Source organism: Fistularia commersonii, chromosome 35 (assembly GCF_037954325.1).
Source record: "Fistularia commersonii isolate RoL2024-O1a breed Wild chromosome 35, RoL_Fcom_v1.0, whole genome shotgun sequence".
Classification (NCBI taxonomy): Eukaryota; Metazoa; Chordata; class Actinopteri; order Syngnathiformes; family Fistulariidae; genus Fistularia; species Fistularia commersonii.
In genome coordinates, this window is record NC_141318.1 from 347,501 (window position 1) to 365,413 (window position 17,913).

Here is a 17,913-nt window from a genome sequence, read left to right on the forward strand (position 1 = left end):
AGCATTGTTTGCTAATTGTGCCGGGATTAACGGGGGGGTAATAAATCTAGGACACACTGACGGGGGGGCAGATGATGAATGTGGGAGGGGGTCTGGATTACAGGAAGCTTCAGCCTCCATGGAGGAGGGCATTAGTCCTGGTGGGGGCAGGAGGGGCAGGAGGGGCAGGAGGGGTATGATCTCTAATCCCACTGGAACAACAACAACAACAACAGAGGCTGATTGTTCTCCAGGGTAAACAAACCCCCCCCAGGGTAAACTGACAACAGCAGGTGAGGAGAACCTGAGGAACCACCTGAGGAACCACCGGCAGATGGAGGACGCAGGAGAAACAGCTTGAACAGCTTCTGGCACAAGAGCAGAGAACATGGAGCCGAGAACCAGAGTTCAGAGGAACGTCAGCAGCAATCGGTCGGACATCAGGAGAACATCAGGAGAACATGGGTTCAGTGACAGGAGAACATCGGCTCAGGGCTCGAGGAACATCGGCCTCACGCCAGTAGAACATGGACGCCCCCAGAAGAACACGGCTTCAGTGACAGGAGGACGTCGCCTCGCCGGCTTTACGGCAGGACCGTCAGAAGAACATCAAGCCATCAGGAGAACATCGTTTCAAAGCTAGTAGAACATCCCTTTTACAACAGGAGAACATCGGTCCCATTAAAAGAACATCGGCGCCATCAGAAGAACATCTGTTCAATGTCAGCAGAACATCAGACCCGTCTGAAGAACATCAATCCCATCAGGAGAACGTTAATCCCATCAGGAGAAGATTAATCCCATCAGGAGAACATCAGGCCGGCGTCACAAAGGCCGAGGTCCGCTCGCGGCCAGGAGAACCTGGAGAACCCGATCAGGAGAACCCGATCAGATACCGGTTCTCCTGATGTCTCCTGATGTCGCCTCCCGCTGGGAAACATCTGGGCTCGGCTTCTCCAGGGCTTCTGCTAGGATGGACCACAAGTTCTACGACTACTTCCTGCTACTACTGATACTTCTGCTACTACTGATACTACTGCTACTACTACAAAGTGCTGCTCCGAGCAGGACATGGTAGGAGACATGTTCTCCAGATGAAGATGAGATGATCGCTTGGGATGCACAGGAATAATCCTGGACGCTCAGCAAGATGGAGGCCGGGCTCCAGAAGAAGGAAATTAGGATTATTATGAGATTACGGTGGGTTCCCATGACGAGGCCTGCTTCCTGTGTGTGTGTGTGTGTGTGTGTGTGTGTGTGTGTGAACCAGCTGCTCCTTAATCCACCTAAATGGGGATTAGAACCAGCTGCTGCCTTTTAGCTCCGCCCACCGTGACGTCATGGCGACCAGCCATCACGGCGCCCTCCTGGTGTCCATGGCAACCACTGTGATGTCACAGCGGGACGTCGGGGGGTTTTGGGGCGTCAAGACACGAAGTACTCGAGAAGTACTGGGGAAGTAATACTTCTACTGGAGATGTTCTTCTGACAGGAGGAGGAGGACGGTGGAGGAGATGAAGGATGAAGGAGGACGTCCATGCAAAGTCAAAGGAGTGGAACAGACTGACTGCAGCCAGACCTTCTATAGACCTTCTATGGACCGTCAATGGACCTTCTATGGACCTTCTATGGACCGTCAATGGACCATCAATGGACCTTCTATGGACCTTCTATGGACCGTCAATGGACCATCAATGGACCTTCTATGGACCGTCAATGGACCATCAATGGACCTTCTATGGACCGTCAATGGACCTTCTATGGATCTTCAATGGACCTTCTACAGACCTTCTCCAGACCTTCTCCAGAGCTTCCAGTAGTCCAGAGGTGGTATGAAAGTATCTGTTAGCTGCAGCTGTACTGAGTTTGGTGAAGAACCCAAACCAACCCGCCCTCCATGAGTGTTGCCATGGAAACCCACCAGCTCTCCTCCGGAGGCGTCCCGGCGACCAATGAGGACGCAGAGCTGGAAGGAGGGCTGGTGAAAGACCTCCTCCTCATGAAGACCCCCAGCCCCTAATCTGCTCTAATCTCTAATCTTTTCTTCTCCTGCACACAAGAGAGGAGATTTATGCTTCTGCCATAAGTCCTGGTTTCCGTGGCGACGGGAACATCAGCCTCCCCTTCGCTTCCTGCCGACGCTCGGCTTCACTTCCTGTCAGGACGCACACACTTCCTGTTAGCACGCCGTTAATCTGACACGCATCAACCCAATCCACCTGGGACTGGGATTAGAACCAGAGGGGAACCGGAGGAGAACCGGAGGAGAACATCTGACTGGCCCTGAGGAACCCACCATCCACTTCTACAGCCACGTCTTCTTCTTCAGACATAATCTGAGGACGCTGCTGGATTATTGATCAGTAATGTTGTTGAGTGTTCATGGATGACGGCGCGGCAGGTGATCAGCTGATTGGCCTTCACGCCTCCCGTGCGGCAGCCGATCACCTGCCGCACGGGAGGCGTGAAGGTTAACTGGCGGCGGATGACGCCAGCCGAGGAACGGAGACGATGTCGGGATTAAACGGCGCCGGCCAGCCGGGCTGGATTATGGTGCCGAGTGAGCGTTGCCACGGCGACGTAGATTAGAAGAACACAAATGAGCAAATGTCCCGAGGCCTCGGCGGGACAAAGGACGCCATGTTCTTCTGGTGACTTCACACAACCTGGAGCGGCGGGTTAATCTCTCAGATCACCGGACGCCATCATGGATTATCAGGGGGGGACTTTCTGTTTTACTTTGCTCCAGTAATCCAGCCGGAGGCCACGTCACTCAACATCTGGAGCTGAAGAACAAGAGGAGGAGGAGGAGGAGGAACCTTCAACCACCTTCACACACTCAGAACCAGCAGGACCAGCAGAACCAGTAGAACCCAGTCCACCTCCAAGCTAGAACCACCAGGGTTCATGGAGACGTTCTCCTCGTGGAGGCAGGAGAAGCCGTGAGGGTTCACACCATCACACACCTCCAAACATCAGACCTCCAGGGAAGTTCTGATGGTCCTCCAGGCCTGGAGAACCTGCTTCTCAGGTGCTCGTCTGGGTTCCACACGGACAAACGCTGGTAATTACACACTGATGGAAGGAGGCAAGTCCACACACACACACACACACACACACACACACACACACACACACACACACACACACACCTGTTCCAGCATATGTTGTTGTCCTATTAGAAACACACAGTGACTGATGAGAGTAAATAATTGATTCTTCATCGGTTCCTCCCCGTCAGCCAGAACACGGAGGCTTGATGAGATAGAACCTCACGTTCCACTCTGAGCAGCGGAAGAACCGCAGACACGGAACACGCAGAACCCCCTGGAGAACCCGGAGAACCCGGAGAACCTGGAGAACCCGGATGGAAGTGTCGCCTTGACAAACAGGATGTTAATTAAACCCAGATCAGCGATCAGATCCATGAATGGATCAATAACTACTGTCTGACAGGATCAGCGGGGGGGGCATTTCCTGTCTGAGGGGGTCTGTGACACCCTGCAGAGAACACACACACACACACACACACACACACACACACACACACACACACACACACACACACACACACACACACACACACACACCCCTCCGTCTTTAGAATGTTTGTCAGAAGGTCTGGAGGGTTTTATTGTGAAAGAACAGGAACAAGAACAACGCTGGCGGGCGGGTCAGTGTGTGTGTGTGTGTGTGTGTGTGTGTGTGTGTGTGTGTGTGTGTGTGTGTGTAAAGGGGTCAGACTGACTGACACTCAGGGTAATTAATTATCGGCCTCACACGACTCAGTGGGATGTTGTCGTTTTATTCAGGAAGCAGCAAACGCAGCATCATACAAATGCTGTGTGTGTGTGTGTGTGTGTGTGTGTGTGTGTGTGTGTGTGTGTGTGTCCTCCCCATCCATCCATCACCGCACAGACTGACCTGAACCTCCCTCCAGGGTTCTTGCTAAGCAGGGAAAGCAGAAAGGTTCCAGCGGCGGGCCGAAGAACCCGCTGACATTAGAACATCAGCGACCCGCCCACGTTCTCCAGGAACCCGATGGAACCGACGGAACCCGAGTTTTACCACCGTCCCGTCGTGGGGGTTGCCGCGGTCGGGGGGGCAACGACTGTGTAATAAAGGTGTAATAAAGGTGGCGTTCGGCGTTAAGGGGTGCCCGTTAAATAAAGGTTGGGGTCACGACCTCCCCTCTTATTATGGGATGCACAACAAATAAGGATATGAAGTTGGCAGCGGCCGGGCACCCGACAAATAATGAGCCCATTGAAAAGATGGGAGGCAGCAGAGCCGCCAGAAAGTGGTCCCGCCTGCCGCCGCCTCGCGAGCAGGAAATCTATCAAAGGCTCCGATCGGCCCGATCAATCAGGAGCTTTGATCCGGACGTCTGGGCCGGGGGGGCCAATCAGAACTCTCCACCGGCAGGCGGCCAATGACGGCCAGGTGGCGGCCGGATGATGGCTGATAAAGACCCGCGGGGGGGGGGGGGGGGGGGTATTTTAATTAACCAATTAAAAACCAAGTGATTAATTAAGAAGGAAAAGCGGTCGACACGTCAAATACAGACGGCTGGGAGCAGCGGGGGGGGGGGGGGGGATTAATTAACAACACACATCAGAAGGATCACCCCCCCCACAAAGTACTCAGAGTACTCAGAGTACTCAGAGTAACACGACTACTCAGACCTAAAGTAGCAGCAACAACTGCACATGTAGTAGCAACAGTAGTAGCAGTAGTAGCATTAGTAGTAGTATCAGTAGTAGTAGCAGTAGTAGTATCTGTAGTAGTATCAGTAGTAGTAGCAGTAGTAATATCAGGAGTACTAGTCATAGTATTAGTCATAGTATGGTGAGGCGGCGTGGGGGGGCAGTACTGATCTACAGGAAGTACAAGAAGAAGTACTTTCAGTCCATCCAAGTACTCCTGGAGGAGCCGAACCCCGGGGTTTCATGCTAATGCTAACGCTAATGCTAACGGCCGCTGATTGGAAACCACAAGGCGAGGCGTTTTGTTCCCGAGGGAACCCGGAGAACCCGGAGAACCCGGAGCACCTGGAGAAGCGGTGAGCGTCTGGAGCTGTCAGGAGCGTTCAGCTGATCTCCTGCCCGGGCCGTCGGCCTGCAGGTTAATCCCTCGCCAATCTGCGGTGGGAAACACACACGCCACGATAATCCGCCCGCTCAGCTGGTTCTCCTGCGTTCTGGCCTCTCATTAATCGGGACAAGAACGTCTGGAGCCCATCCAACCGGGAGCAGCTGCCGGACAGATGCCGGGGAGCCCTCGCCGGCGCCGGAAGGAGCAGCTTCCTGCCGCCTGCACGCCACTTCCTGTGTCACCCCCACACACACACACACACACACACACACCGCTGCCACTGAGAGATAAGATTCAACCTTCATCTCAGTCCAAAGCCAGCGATGGTCCACCCACACCTCCACCGCTCACTGGGGGTCAAAGGTCACGTGTAGAATTTGATAGATGGAATTAATCCTGGGGGTCAAAGGTCACCACACACACACACACATCACCTGGGTCATTCTGAAGCTCCTCCTCCACATGAGCCATTAGCATCTCATTAGCAATGGAACCGAGGCGCTCGCTGACGTTCTCCTGTTAGCTTAATAAACCAGGGCATGTGAGCGCACGTGCGCACACACACACACACACACACACACACACACACACACACACACACACACACACACACACACACACACACACACACACACGTGCACTAATTAGAGCAGCATTTAAGCTGAGCGTCTCCGTGGGTTCTCCTTCTTCTGAGTTCTCTGGAAGAGGAGGGAGAACCTTCATCCTCCTGAGGAGCGGATTTGGAGAATCCCGAACTCCACGCAGGAACTTTTTAATTGAGCCAAAAGCCGTTATCGGTTTGGGCGGCGGCGGCGGCGGCGTCCACCCCCCCTCCGATGTCCTCAGAGATCGCCATGACTAATTCATTATTCCGAATCCTCTTTCAGGTTCTGCGCGGTGGCGCGGAGAACGTAGAACGTTATTATTGGGGGAGGCCGGATTTTCTCGGGGGGTTTAGGAATCAGCCGGACGGCGGCGAGAAAGAAACGGCGGCGCCGGCGCCAGATGAGCGTCTTATCGAGAGCGTTCCTCAATCTCGGGACATCGGGAACCCGCGGACTCGCGGAACGCAAAGCTCCGAGGAGTCTGGGGGGGGGGGGGTTCCACCGTCTGAATCGTAACGAGCGGCGGTTCCGTTTCGGGCGAAACAATTACTTCCTGGCGGCGTCACGGCGCCGAGAGACGACGCTTCCAAACAGCAAAACAGCAAAACAAAAGATGAGCGCGGCGACGAGGCGTCTAAAAATAGAAGGCAGAGAAATGAAACTCCGGCAGGAAGTGGAACAATTTCACCCCTTTTTGTTTAGTTTTAATTTGAAAGGATTCGTCCGGGACGTTCCCGACGCTCTGAATCGGCGCCCGATTCGCTCCGACTCGCTGGAACTTCCAGGTTTGCGCGCCAGGATTCCATTTACGTTTTTTTCCATCATTTATTTATTATTGCACAGTTAGAAAACAGTTAGTACACTCTTATCCATAGGATTACTGCAGGTACTCTTTCACACATCTGAAGAATTCAGGAAAGCTGCCGTCTGGTTTTGGACAAACCCAGTTTGTTGGGGGGGGGGGGTCCCTGAGCCGGAGAACCTTTGGAGAACCTTTGGAGAACCTTTGGAGAACCAGAGGAGAACACAGATAACTCATCTGCATCGAATCGGAAGCCAAGATGCATCTGTTAACGTTTCATTGTTTCCATGGCAACCGTGTCAGGTGCGGGTTCGAGGCGATCGTCGACGGTGATTATCGGTTATCGACGAGGTCCGATCGATAACCGGCTCCTTTCACGGCTCTGATTGGAATTCATTTTCCTGCCATTTCCTCGCAGCTTCAAGGCCTGCGAGCTGGGGGTTAGCGGGGGGTTAGCGGAGGGGGTGCTAGCATAGGGGGTGCTAGCGGAAGGGGGGGGCTAGCGGAGGGGGGGGGCTGTTAGCGGAGGAGGTGCTAGTGGAGGAGGTGCTAACGTAGGGGGGGCTGTTAGTGTTGGGGGTGCTAGCGGAGGAGGTGCTAGCGGAGGGGGGTGCTGTTAGCTGTTAGCGGAGGGGGGGTCGTTAGCGGAGGGGGGTGCTGTTAGCTGTTAGCGGAGGGGGGGTCGTTAGCGGAGGGGGGTGTTCATGGCAGCCGGCGCGGCTGAGGAAGTAAACAAAGCAGCACCTGGATGAAAACAAAGCTTCGTGCAGGAAACGCCGCCAATTATGGCCGCCACCGCCGAACAAATTGAATTAATTTCCATGGAGTGAAAAAAAAAGGCTGGAAAAATAAAGTGTTTATCTTCTCAGCGCCGTCGGGGGGGAGGGGGAGGGCTGTCAATCAGCGGGGGAAGCGCTGACGGATGCTTCGGCGCCCGGCGGCGGGTTTTCAGGTAGAAAGAAGCATCAAGGAAACATCAGGGGGGAAAAAAAACAACCCCGCCTCGGTGGGACCCTCGTTCTCCTCCTGGAGAACCTGCAGGCCGGAGGAGAACCCGCACGGCCCCCAGCGGGAGAACCCACCAATCACAAGGGGCGCCCGGGAACGCCACGGGAACCCGGAGGCGTCGCAGGGAAGGTTCCACGGGGAGAGGAGTGGAACCCGGCGTGGAACCCAATCCTGTGCAGAACCCAAATCCAAAGCTGGGCGGAATCCCAAGCGGATCTTAATGCGGCCCAGATCCGACACAGAGCCACAGTTGGTGTGGAACCAACCTGCTGTGGAACCGACCTAGCGTGGAACCAACCCGCCGTGGAACCGACCCAGCGTGGAACCGACCCAGTGTGGAACCGACCCAGCGTGGAACCGACTCAGGCGTGGAACCGAACCGGCACTACAGAGAATCCAAGGCGGAACCGGATCCGGGACAGAACCAAAACCGGCGCCAAACAGAATCTGTCTCAGAACCGGATCCAGACCCCCCCCTCCCCCCCGCTCATCAGGCGGTTGGTTCCTGTCCCGCGGCCGAAGGTGACATTGGGTCGCCGCGATGCGTTCAAGGACGGCTCCGAAAAAAAAGACAAGAAAAAAAGAAATCAGCGATTCTTCACGGCAAGAATGTTATTACTAATTAATTACCTCCACGCTCCGGCGCTGCTGATGGCGGCGCCGCCTCCAGCTCCTCCGGCGGCGGGAAATCAGACACTGTTAATAAATATTGTTTCCCGGGCCGGGGGGGCGAGGGGGGGGGGGTCTGGATGAAAAATGTCCCATAATCTGGTCCGCAAGCAAAACCGTCTGATTTAATCCTCCGCTAATTAACGGGAACACGGCGAGGACGAGCGGCAAGCTGACACAGATACCTGCAAGTGTGTGTGTGTGTGTGTGTGTTCACATCAGTAGTGTAACGGGCAGGAGGGTCTTCTCCTCACTGTCGATACCATCTTGATACATCTGACGCAGGAAACCAACGAGAAACTACAAGAACAAAAGACAAGAACTACAAAAATGTCCTCCGACACAGAAACAGAAACAGAATCGACGAAGAGGAAAAACATTAAAAAATGACAAAATAAATGAAAATAAAATGTAAACAAATAGAAATAAAATGGCTGAAACGATCAGAGCGTGGTAAGCTAGCGCAGCTTCGGAAGCTAACCAGCTAAGTGCGCTAACTCTGCATGCTTAGGAGGCTTCAGATGCTGATGTGAACTGAAGGAGTTTTCTAGAAGACAGAGGAACATTGGACGCCACGCAGCAGGAAGAAGAAGAGGAGGAAGAGGAAGAAGAGGAGGAAGAAGAGGAGGAAGAAGAAGAGGAAGAAGAGCACAGAAGACAGTGAAAGAGGAGGAAAAGAAGGAAAGAGGAAGGTGTTCAGGTGTCGGAGTAGAAGAAACTAAAGCGATGAGGAGTTGGCGTAAAGATGGCCGCCGCCCGCCGCCCGCCCGAGCCCGGCGGGAAGCTCTCTGTTTCCGTCACAATAAAAGGCGGGAAAGGAGAAGACATCCGCCGCCGCCGCCGTCGGTACCTGACGGATGGTCGTTAGCGCCCCGCTGCTAACGACCCCCGCGGACACGGCGGTGGACCGGCGTCGAGGACGAGCCGTCCTTCCCACTGACGCGGCGGACGAGTCTGATTGACGAGCAGGAAGTGACATCACAACCAAAGCCTTTGACTTTGAGCTGCAGTTTCTGACGTGTTCATTCAAACATGGAGGATCTTTGACGGACAGCCGGTCACATGACATCCGATCGGTCGATCGATCGATATCTACTCGTGGTTAGCATTCACTCATTCACGAGTCTGTGATGAAGCTATGGAGGGGGAACCAGGAGAACCAGGAGAACCAGGAGAACCAGGAGAACCCGGGCAGGAGAACATGGGGGTTCCAGTCCCACCATGTCATCCATTAAAGTCCCCCCCCCGCAGCAGAATGGTACGACCCGCGGCGCCGCGGGCTCGGACGTTCTCGCGTGGCGTCCAACCCAGAAATACCCAGTCATGGAGCGGAGAACCATCAAGGCGCCCGTCGCCCCGGCAACCAGAGCGGCCGCCCGCCCGTCACTCGCCGTTCAAACACGCTCTGGAAAAAGCGCCGCTGGTGGAACCTGACGGAGAACGGCTGGGTTCTAAGACCAACCTTCACCTGCCAGAACGGGAAAAACAAACTGCGGGTGATGCAGGGACGGAGAACCGGAGAACCGGAGAACCGGAGAACCGGAGGAGCGGGTTCAGCTGAGGACCGGAGAACCTTTAATGGGTCTTTCATTGAGTGACGATTCACAGAGGTTCTTTAGAAAGAGGCTTTTTAGCAGATTGGAGGGGGAGGAGGGAGGAGGGAGGAGGGGGAGCTATTCAGCCGCGGCTCCGAGTCCTCGGGCGAAGGTTCCTACGACCTCCATACGGAGGTTCTGCCCGTCTCAAGGACACCGGGTTCTCTGCAGAACCTCGGAGGAACCGCTGCCGCACAGAGGCAGAACCCACAGAACCTGGAGAACCAAGAGAACCTGAACAACCCGGAGAACTCACAGAACCCGAAGAAGCTAGAGAACCTTGAGAACCCAGAGAACCCCTGGCTGTCCTGAGCAGAACCTCCTCCCCAGAACGCTCCTCACATGAGCCTCAGCGGTGGAGAACATAGAAGGAGAACGTCAGAGTTGATCTGCAGCCTCACACTTCAACTGAGATGGGGGGGGGGGGGGGGGGGCGTTGCCATGGCGGCGGCCGAGCTCGCCGCCGTCGCCGCCCAATCAGGACGGGTTCTGACGGCGGATCTCAACGGACTCTCGGTGGATCCACCTGGACGGCAGAGGTTCTGGTTCCATGAGGTTCTTCCTTCACACACCAGGATCCTCCTGCTGCTCATCTGCTGCGTCCCTGCAAGATGGTGTGTGTGTGTGTGTGTGTGTGTGTGTGTGTGTGTGTGACCTCCAGGGCGAGAGGCCTCCTGCCAGATCTGCTCTGGAGATGACTTCTGACAGCCGGGGAAGGTGAGCAGCCCGGCACGCCGCCGCCGCCGCCGCCGCCGCCGCCGCCACATTCAGACGGATCTGAGTGGGCAGCTGCTGCCGCCACCGCCGCCGCCACGGCAAGCGGCGTGCACGGCGCCGCCGCCATGACGGGAAAACAAAACGAGAGAGAAGACACTGCAACGAAAAGCAGGAGGGCGTCCAGGGGGCGGAGCCACGGGGAACAGGAAGTGACGGCAGGGAGGAACAGGAAGTGACGTCCACAAGCCGTCTTTAAATAGAGACGGCGCCGCATTGAATCCGGCTGGTCAGGCTCCGCCCACCTGGCCACCATAAGCCCCGCCCCCTCCCGTCCCACAGCCCATCCCTGCGGCGGCGCCGGCCTCCATTACCCGTTTAAAGGAAGAAACGGGCCTGTTAAGTTAAAGCACCTCGTTGGGTTATTATGGGATGTCGTTGTGCTTTTATCGGGAACAAACCGCGTGAGAGGGAGCGCTTTAACATCCCGCCGCCGCCGCCGCCGCCGCCGCCGCACTCGGAAGCACTGCCTCGCAGACCCTTTATGGAGCCGGTAAATACTCAAGTACATGTACTCAGATTACTCTCGCTCTGCAGGACGGGAGCGCAAATACACGCTCGCCACTTCCTGTTTCCACCTCATAACAGTACCAGGATGTAGCGGCATGCTAATGCTACTAGCCAAAGTAGAAGGTCGGTTCTAGACATCAGGAAGTTTCAGAGGAACCTTCAACGTAAAAGCCTGAGGAAGTGATGTCACACTTCCTGCTGGAAGCCCCGCCTCTTCGAGGCTCCTCACGCCACCAGAACCTCCTCGCGTCTGAACCCTGGACCTGAAGGTCCTCCTGTTAGATGATGGGATGGACCTTCTGACGTGTTCTCCAGAGAACCCCCTGAGGAACCAGCAGGAACAAACATATGGGCTTCATCCTGACAGCTGATTGGTCGGCTGCGGGTTAGGGGCGGGGTTTAAGGAGGGGGCGGGGTTGCTGCGCGGTGCCCCGCCCCCTCCTCCCAGCTCCGCGCCTGCACACACACACACACACTCCCATCTCCTCACTCATTCACCCGCGCACGTCGCGCACGCGCACCCAAAACAAAAAGTGCCCCGGCTGTTTCTTTGTGTGTGTGTGTGTGTGTGTGTGTGTCTGTGTCTGTGTGTGTGTGTGTGTGTGTGTGCGTGTGTGAGAGGAGAGCGAGCGCGTGCGTGTCCGTCTCCAGATATGACCAATCAGAGGCCTCCTCTGCAGCTGCATGTTGCAGGAATTCCGAACAAACACTTTTCTATGCAACGCAATTATCATGCGGGGGGCAGTGGGGGGGCAGTGGGGGGGCAGTTACTCACCGCAGGAAAGCGCCGCCACGCAGACGAGCACGGCGCGTCCGCAGTCCCGTGCACCTGACATGGTGGATCCCGGCGGATCCCCGCGCGGCTCTGCGGCGGAACCGGGTCCGGAACCGGAACCGGATCTCCTTCTCCTCCTCCTCCTCCTGCCGCCGTCCGTGAAGTTGGCGGGCGGGTTCCGTTCCGGTGCGGCCGTGCGTGTGAGGTCCTCGGGATTAGCGTCCACACGCACACACACACACACACAGCGACCACCTCCGTCCGTCCGTCCGTCCGTCCGTCCGGGCTGCTCCTCCCGGTCCTCCCGGTTCTTCCGGTTCTTCTCCTCAATCAGAACAAACTTGGGTGCACGCGGGTCCAAAATGGAGCGGGCGGACACGCGCGCGTCCCCGGAACATCATAAATCACCGGGCGTCGGTGTGTGTGTGTGTCGGTGTGTGTGTGTGTGTTTTGTCTTCTCGCCCCCGGAGCCGCGCGAGGCGGCGGAAGTGTCAGATGAAGCTCGTGAGCGTAGCACGGCCCCCGGTGCTCCTCATCTTCATCTTCATCTTCATCATCTTCATCTCCTTCCTCTCGGCGGCTCCGGTGGTCCCGGTTCCGTTGCGGCGGAAGCGACCGGCCGCCTCGTGAAGCAGGACGGAGGCGGGTCCCCGGAGGAGCCGGTTCCGGTCCGGTCCGGATTACCGGGCGCTCCGCCGGAGGTCGACCGAGGCGGGGGAAGTCCTCCGGTGCCGAGGTCCGCGGTCTGGCGTCCGGTGTCCGAGGCGTGCCGCCGCTCCGCGTCCCGGAGCTCAACTCCGGTTCAAACTCAACGGCGCCTCCGAAACGCGAACCCGAGCGGCAGCTGGCGCGCGTCAAGCCGGCGGTGGCCGGACGCTCCGCTTCCGGTGCGACCCTTCAAAATAAAAGCCGCTGTTTCCGGGAAGCAGAGACGATCCGCTTTTATGATTTAAAAAGACAAATAAAAAAAAAAAAAAAAAAGATTTTGAAGATTTGGATAAAATTTTTATGACGTCCAGCCAGATGGGAAACAGTGTTTTATTCATGAAGTTGTGAAAATGTTCTAATTTTGTCACAAGTTGCAGTCAAAACAGAGCATAAAGAAACCCAGTGGTCTTGTGTGGGTTCTCTGCAGGTTCTCCTGCCTATTGATTGGTTCCACCTGTGTGTGTGTGTGTGTGTGTGTGTGTGTGTGTGTGTGTGTGTGTGTGTGTGTGTGTGTGTGTGTGTGTGTGTAGTGAGGAGAGCTGCCTCCAGCCTGGTTCTGTTCCTCATCTGAACCCCTGACGATGTTGCTGTTTCTATTCAATCCTGTTCCTGTTCCAGGTCTGCAGGTGTTCCCCAGGTTCTCTCCATGTTCAGAAGCTCCATGAAGACTCAAAGTTCTCTGCAGGTGTGGATGTTTGGATGATTGACAGCTGACTGCGCAGGTTAAGCCCCGCCTCCTGTCTCGAGGTGAGCTGTGATTGGCTCCGCCCTCGGAACCTGTTGGCAGAACAGATGAACCCTATTGTTATAGAGTTTAACACAACAGATCACACACACACACACACACACACACACTTTATAGATGGTCGATAATTCCGTGTAAAATGGAGATCTTCATCTTGGATTGGGAGGTTCTCCTTCACTCCATCCGGGTATTTCAGAGCTGCGGGCGTTGAAAAGCCTGCGTGCTCTTATTTTGAAAGCGGGACTGCTGACTTCCGGTCCGGACCCGGCGGCTGCCAGGGAACTTGCGCGGCCCCGAATCGGCCAGGACACGCGCACGGCGGACCGGGATCGGGTCCGCGCAGACCCGACCCGACCCGACCCGGACCCGGACCCGGACCGACCCCTCATCCCGGCCGGACCGGAGAGACGGGACGGGTCACTTCCGGCGGCAAACAGGCGAGGCGCCATCCGGGACGGAACCCGAGTCACGTGGCCTGCAGCCCAGGCCTGGGATTACAGTTACTTTGAGATTACACTTCCTGTAATGTAATCCTGGAGCGTCACAAACGCAAATCTCTGTTTTCGGTCTGAAAAGCAGCATCTGGAAGAAGTGTGTGTGTGTGTGTGTGTGTGTGTGTGTGTGTGTGTGTGTGTGTGTGTGTGTGTGTGTGTGTGTGTGTGTGTGTGTGTGTTAGCACTGGTAGTGGCGTTCAGCTAATGGACGGCATCTGAACCTGCAGGTTCTTCTGGAACCTGAAGGTCTGTGAGGAGGTGTTGGATGGCGGCCCTCCAGGAGAGAAGCCTCCAGGGTCAGAGCGGCGAGGAACCCGTGAGAGAACGTTCTTCTGAAGAACGTCGAGAACGTCCACCTGAATCTTCTCCTCCGGGTCCTGCGGCCTCTCTGGCTCCATCAGGCTGGACGGAGGTTGTCCGAGGAGGACGCGACGGCGGGCGGCCGGGCGGGTGGTCGGCGGTTCGGCGCCGTGACAGGAAGTGACTCATCCTCCGGACGCCAGGCCTCCATGGCGGTGGCGCCGGGGATTGTGGGTAAACACAGATTAGCTTATCGCTCGCTGCCGCAAACACTGGGGGAGGAAATAAAAGACTCACTTTTCTGTCACATGACAAATGGCTGCTTGGGAGTCCACGCCGCCGCCGCCGCCGCCATCTGATGGGTCACATGATAACAGCCACCATTAACAGGGAGGACGAGGAGGAGGAGGAGGGGAACTCAGAGGAACCAGCAGGAGGAACCCAACACCTGGAGGTCTTAGAATCCGCCATCTTCAGTCCAAGGAGGTCCCTGGTCCTCCTCGGCCGGCAGGGATGATTGACAGCTGGCGTGCCCGGGTTAGGCCCCGCCCCCGAGGCTCCCGCGGAGGTTCCATGTGTCATGTTTCTCGTGTGAACAAGAACGATCGGTGGGACGTTAGAACGGGCAGAGCATGTTCCAGAGTGAGGAGAAGAAGAAGAAGAAGAAGAAGAAGAAGAAGAAGCCCAAATATGGGTTGGAGGATCATCAACATTAAAGGATCAACATTAAAGGATCAACATTAAAGGATCAACATTAAAGGATCAACATTATGACATCAACATTATGACATCAACATTAAGGCAACAATCTCTTCCTACAGAATATCACACCACGGGTTCCTCCGAACCTAGTTCATGTTCTCCACCTTCAGATGGAGGCTGTGAGAGGTGGAACGTGGAGATCCGTGTTTGTTCCATGAGGCCTGCCAGATGAAAGTGTAGATCCTCCTTCAGAACTTCAGTGCTGTCCATCAGCGGGTTCCTCCTGCAGAGGCGGGCTGCCGCCGCCGCCGCCGCCGCCGCCACCTCAGATCTGCGCTTTGTTTGGAACGTGGAGACGAGACAGCCGGCGAGCCGGTTCTTCTGAGGTTCTCGCAGCAGAGCCCCACAAAGGCAGCAGAAGTGGGTTAGCCAGCTAGCAGCGAAAGGAGGCTACCTTTCAGATCGCCGTGGCAACCCGCCTCCCGTGCGGCCGGACCGACATCAAACGCCTTTGGAAGGATGTGGCGTTTGAAGACTTTCTCCTTCTTCTCCACCAGGAGCCTGAGGAACACCACCATCAATTATGGAGCAGAGGTTCACAGTCCTGGTGCCTCTTCCTGTTCGCAGCCTCACCTCCTGCTTCCTGGAGGAGAAGATACCAGCTCACACCTCCGCCTCAGGACGGACCCCCTGGGGAACCTGCAGGAGGAACCAGCAGGAGGAACCAGCAGGAGGAACCAGCAGGAGGAACCCTCAGGAGGAACCAGCAGGAGGAACCAGCAGGAGGAACTTTCAGGAGGAACCATCAGGAGGAACCTGCAGGAGGAACCCTCAGGAGGAACCAGCAGGAGGAACCAGCAGGAGGAACCTGCAGGAGGAACCCTCAGGAGGAACCAGCAGGAGGAACCAGCAGGAGGAACTTTCAGGAGGAACCATCAGGAGGAACCTGCAGGAGGAACCCTCAGGAGGAACCAGCAGGAGGAACCAGCAGGAGGAACTTTCAGGAGGAACCATCAGGAGGAACCATCAGGAGGAACCTGCAGGAGGAACCATCAGGAGGAACCTGCAGGAGGAACCATCAGGAGGAACCAGCAGGAGGAACTTTCAGGAGGAACCATTAGGAGGAACCTGCAGGAGGAACCTGCAGGAGGAACCATCAGGAGGAACCTGCAGGAGGAACCTGCAGGAGGAACCAGCAGGAGGAACCATCAGGAGGAACCAACAGGGGGAACCTTCAGGAGGAACCATCAGGAGCAGAGAGGTGGAGCTGTCACCAGGAGGACCATCATCTGGAGCTGATCCACCGTGAGAAGAACAAGATGGTGGCAGAGCTCCTGCTGATTCATCAGGAGCAGAGGAACGGTGGAACCGATCGAGATGAACCATCAGGAGAGGAACCGCTGAGGAACCATCAGATCCAAGATGAGAACGGCAAGATGTCGACCACCTTCTTGCTGATTCCAGATCCGAGCTACGTCATCTCCTGAGAACCTCCAGGGCGACGGAGGCTCAGATGACAGAAGGCCAAGGTTCCTTCTTAGAAGTTCATGGAACCGGAGGTTCCTCAGGAGTTTGGTCACAATGCACCTCAGAGGGGTTCCTGCTCCTCGCGTTCCTCCGCCCGGACCTGAAGGAGAACCTCCAGGGAGATGTTCTCGAGGTGTTCCTCGTGGCTCAGAGCTGGAACCTCAGTTCCTCACCGTCCTCCTGCTCTGCCCTCCACCATGATGTCATCTGGACCACAACCGTCATAGCTCACCTCACCAGGAGAACATGGAGAACCCAGACAGGAGAACATGGAGAACCGGGCAGGTCTTTCCAGTGACAGTGATCCCTTCTTCAGGTGAGGAGCCGGCGGACCTCGGAGATCATTCCTTCCATTGAACCCACCTCCACCTCCTGATGTTGAGCCGCATGTAGAACCTGACATGAAAGGTTTTCCTTTTCTTCTTCACCGACTCCACCTTCACCTCCACCTCCATCTCCACCTCCAGCCGGGGCCTCTGATGTTCCACCTGAGCATCAGATGAATGGTTTCATCTGATGGGGCAAGGTCAAAGGTCAGAGGAGGAGGCACAAGGACCTCATGGAATGAAACAAGCTCCAAGCACGAGCCGGGAGAACCCAGGAGAACCCAGGAGAACCCAGGAGAACCCAGAAGGACCCAGGAGAACCCAGGAGAACCCTGCAGAACTTTGTGCTCACCCAGAGTCTGGCAGGTGAGTCACATCCTTCCAGCTGTCTGGGTTTCTCCACGAGGAGCTTCTAGGCCAGGAGGTTCTGCACCCAGGGTCCATCCAGGAACCCTGGTATCAACACACACTAGAAACTCTCACACACACGTTGAAACCCTCTCACACACACACACACACACACACACTGGAACCCCTCACACACACACACGGGAACCCCTCACACACACACTAGAGCCCCTCACATACGTGATCGAACCCCTAACACATGTGTTGGAACCCCTCACACCCACACACACTAGAACCCCTCACACACACACTGGAACCCCTCACACACTGAGGTGTGTGTTGGCTTCTCCTCCACCCGCCGCCCGTTAAATCCCCCCCATCCCTCATCCTTCTTTATGACCTGAGGCAACATGGCGGCGGGGGCGGGGCCAAGGGTGGGGCTTTTATGGGCCGCCGCTCCATCCATCTTCTCACAGGTGAAGATATTGATTATCCGTCAGTTTATTGGTTAACGGGCAGAGCAGGGGTCTGACCCCCACCTGACACACACACACACACACACACACACACACACACATACACACACACACACACACACACACACACACACACACACACACACACAGACAGCCGCGGGGTGTAATTTCCCTCCCCACCAGCAGGGGGCAGCAGACCCGAAACGGGCGACCGGTGGCTCCCGAGAGGAGAAGAAGAATGAGGCCTTCAGGGGCTCCGGAAATCGGAGTATCAGCGCGGAGATGCAGCAGAAGAGGAAAACAAGATTAGTTTGATTAAAATGCTCGTGTGTAATCGAACGGAGATTGGTTTTTCGGGTTCCTTTACTTGCGTTTCAACGTCCCGTCTCCTATTCCCGGTCGGTTACTGTATTTTCTCTTCTTGGTGTAAGTTGACACAGATTAGACGGGTGCAGCGGCGTGCATAGAGGAGGGTA

At 56.0% G+C, this 17,913-nt stretch overlaps 1 protein-coding gene and 1 long non-coding RNA gene across 2 annotated transcripts in view; both read right to left on the reverse strand.

Moving 5' to 3' along the window:
• Positions 1-12,634, reverse strand: part of tmem132e (transmembrane protein 132E) — a 105,180-nt gene extending 92,546 nt beyond the window's left edge. The window contains exon 1 of the mRNA XM_086142286.1: positions 11,812-12,634. Coding sequence (XP_085998412.1) covers positions 11,812-11,872 — 61 coding nt within the window. The 5' untranslated portion in view covers positions 11,873-12,634. The remainder of the gene's footprint in view (positions 1-11,811) is intronic.
• A 338-nt stretch (positions 12,635-12,972) lies between these two features.
• On the reverse strand, positions 12,973-17,111 carry LOC147213643 (uncharacterized). The gene is made up of 4 exons (XR_015104417.1): positions 16,966-17,111; positions 15,394-16,800; positions 14,356-15,321; positions 12,973-13,296 (listed from the first exon to the last, which is right to left on the reverse strand). It is a non-coding gene; the product is annotated as an uncharacterized LOC147213643 (long non-coding RNA).
• Between the last annotated feature and the right edge of the window lie 802 nt (positions 17,112-17,913).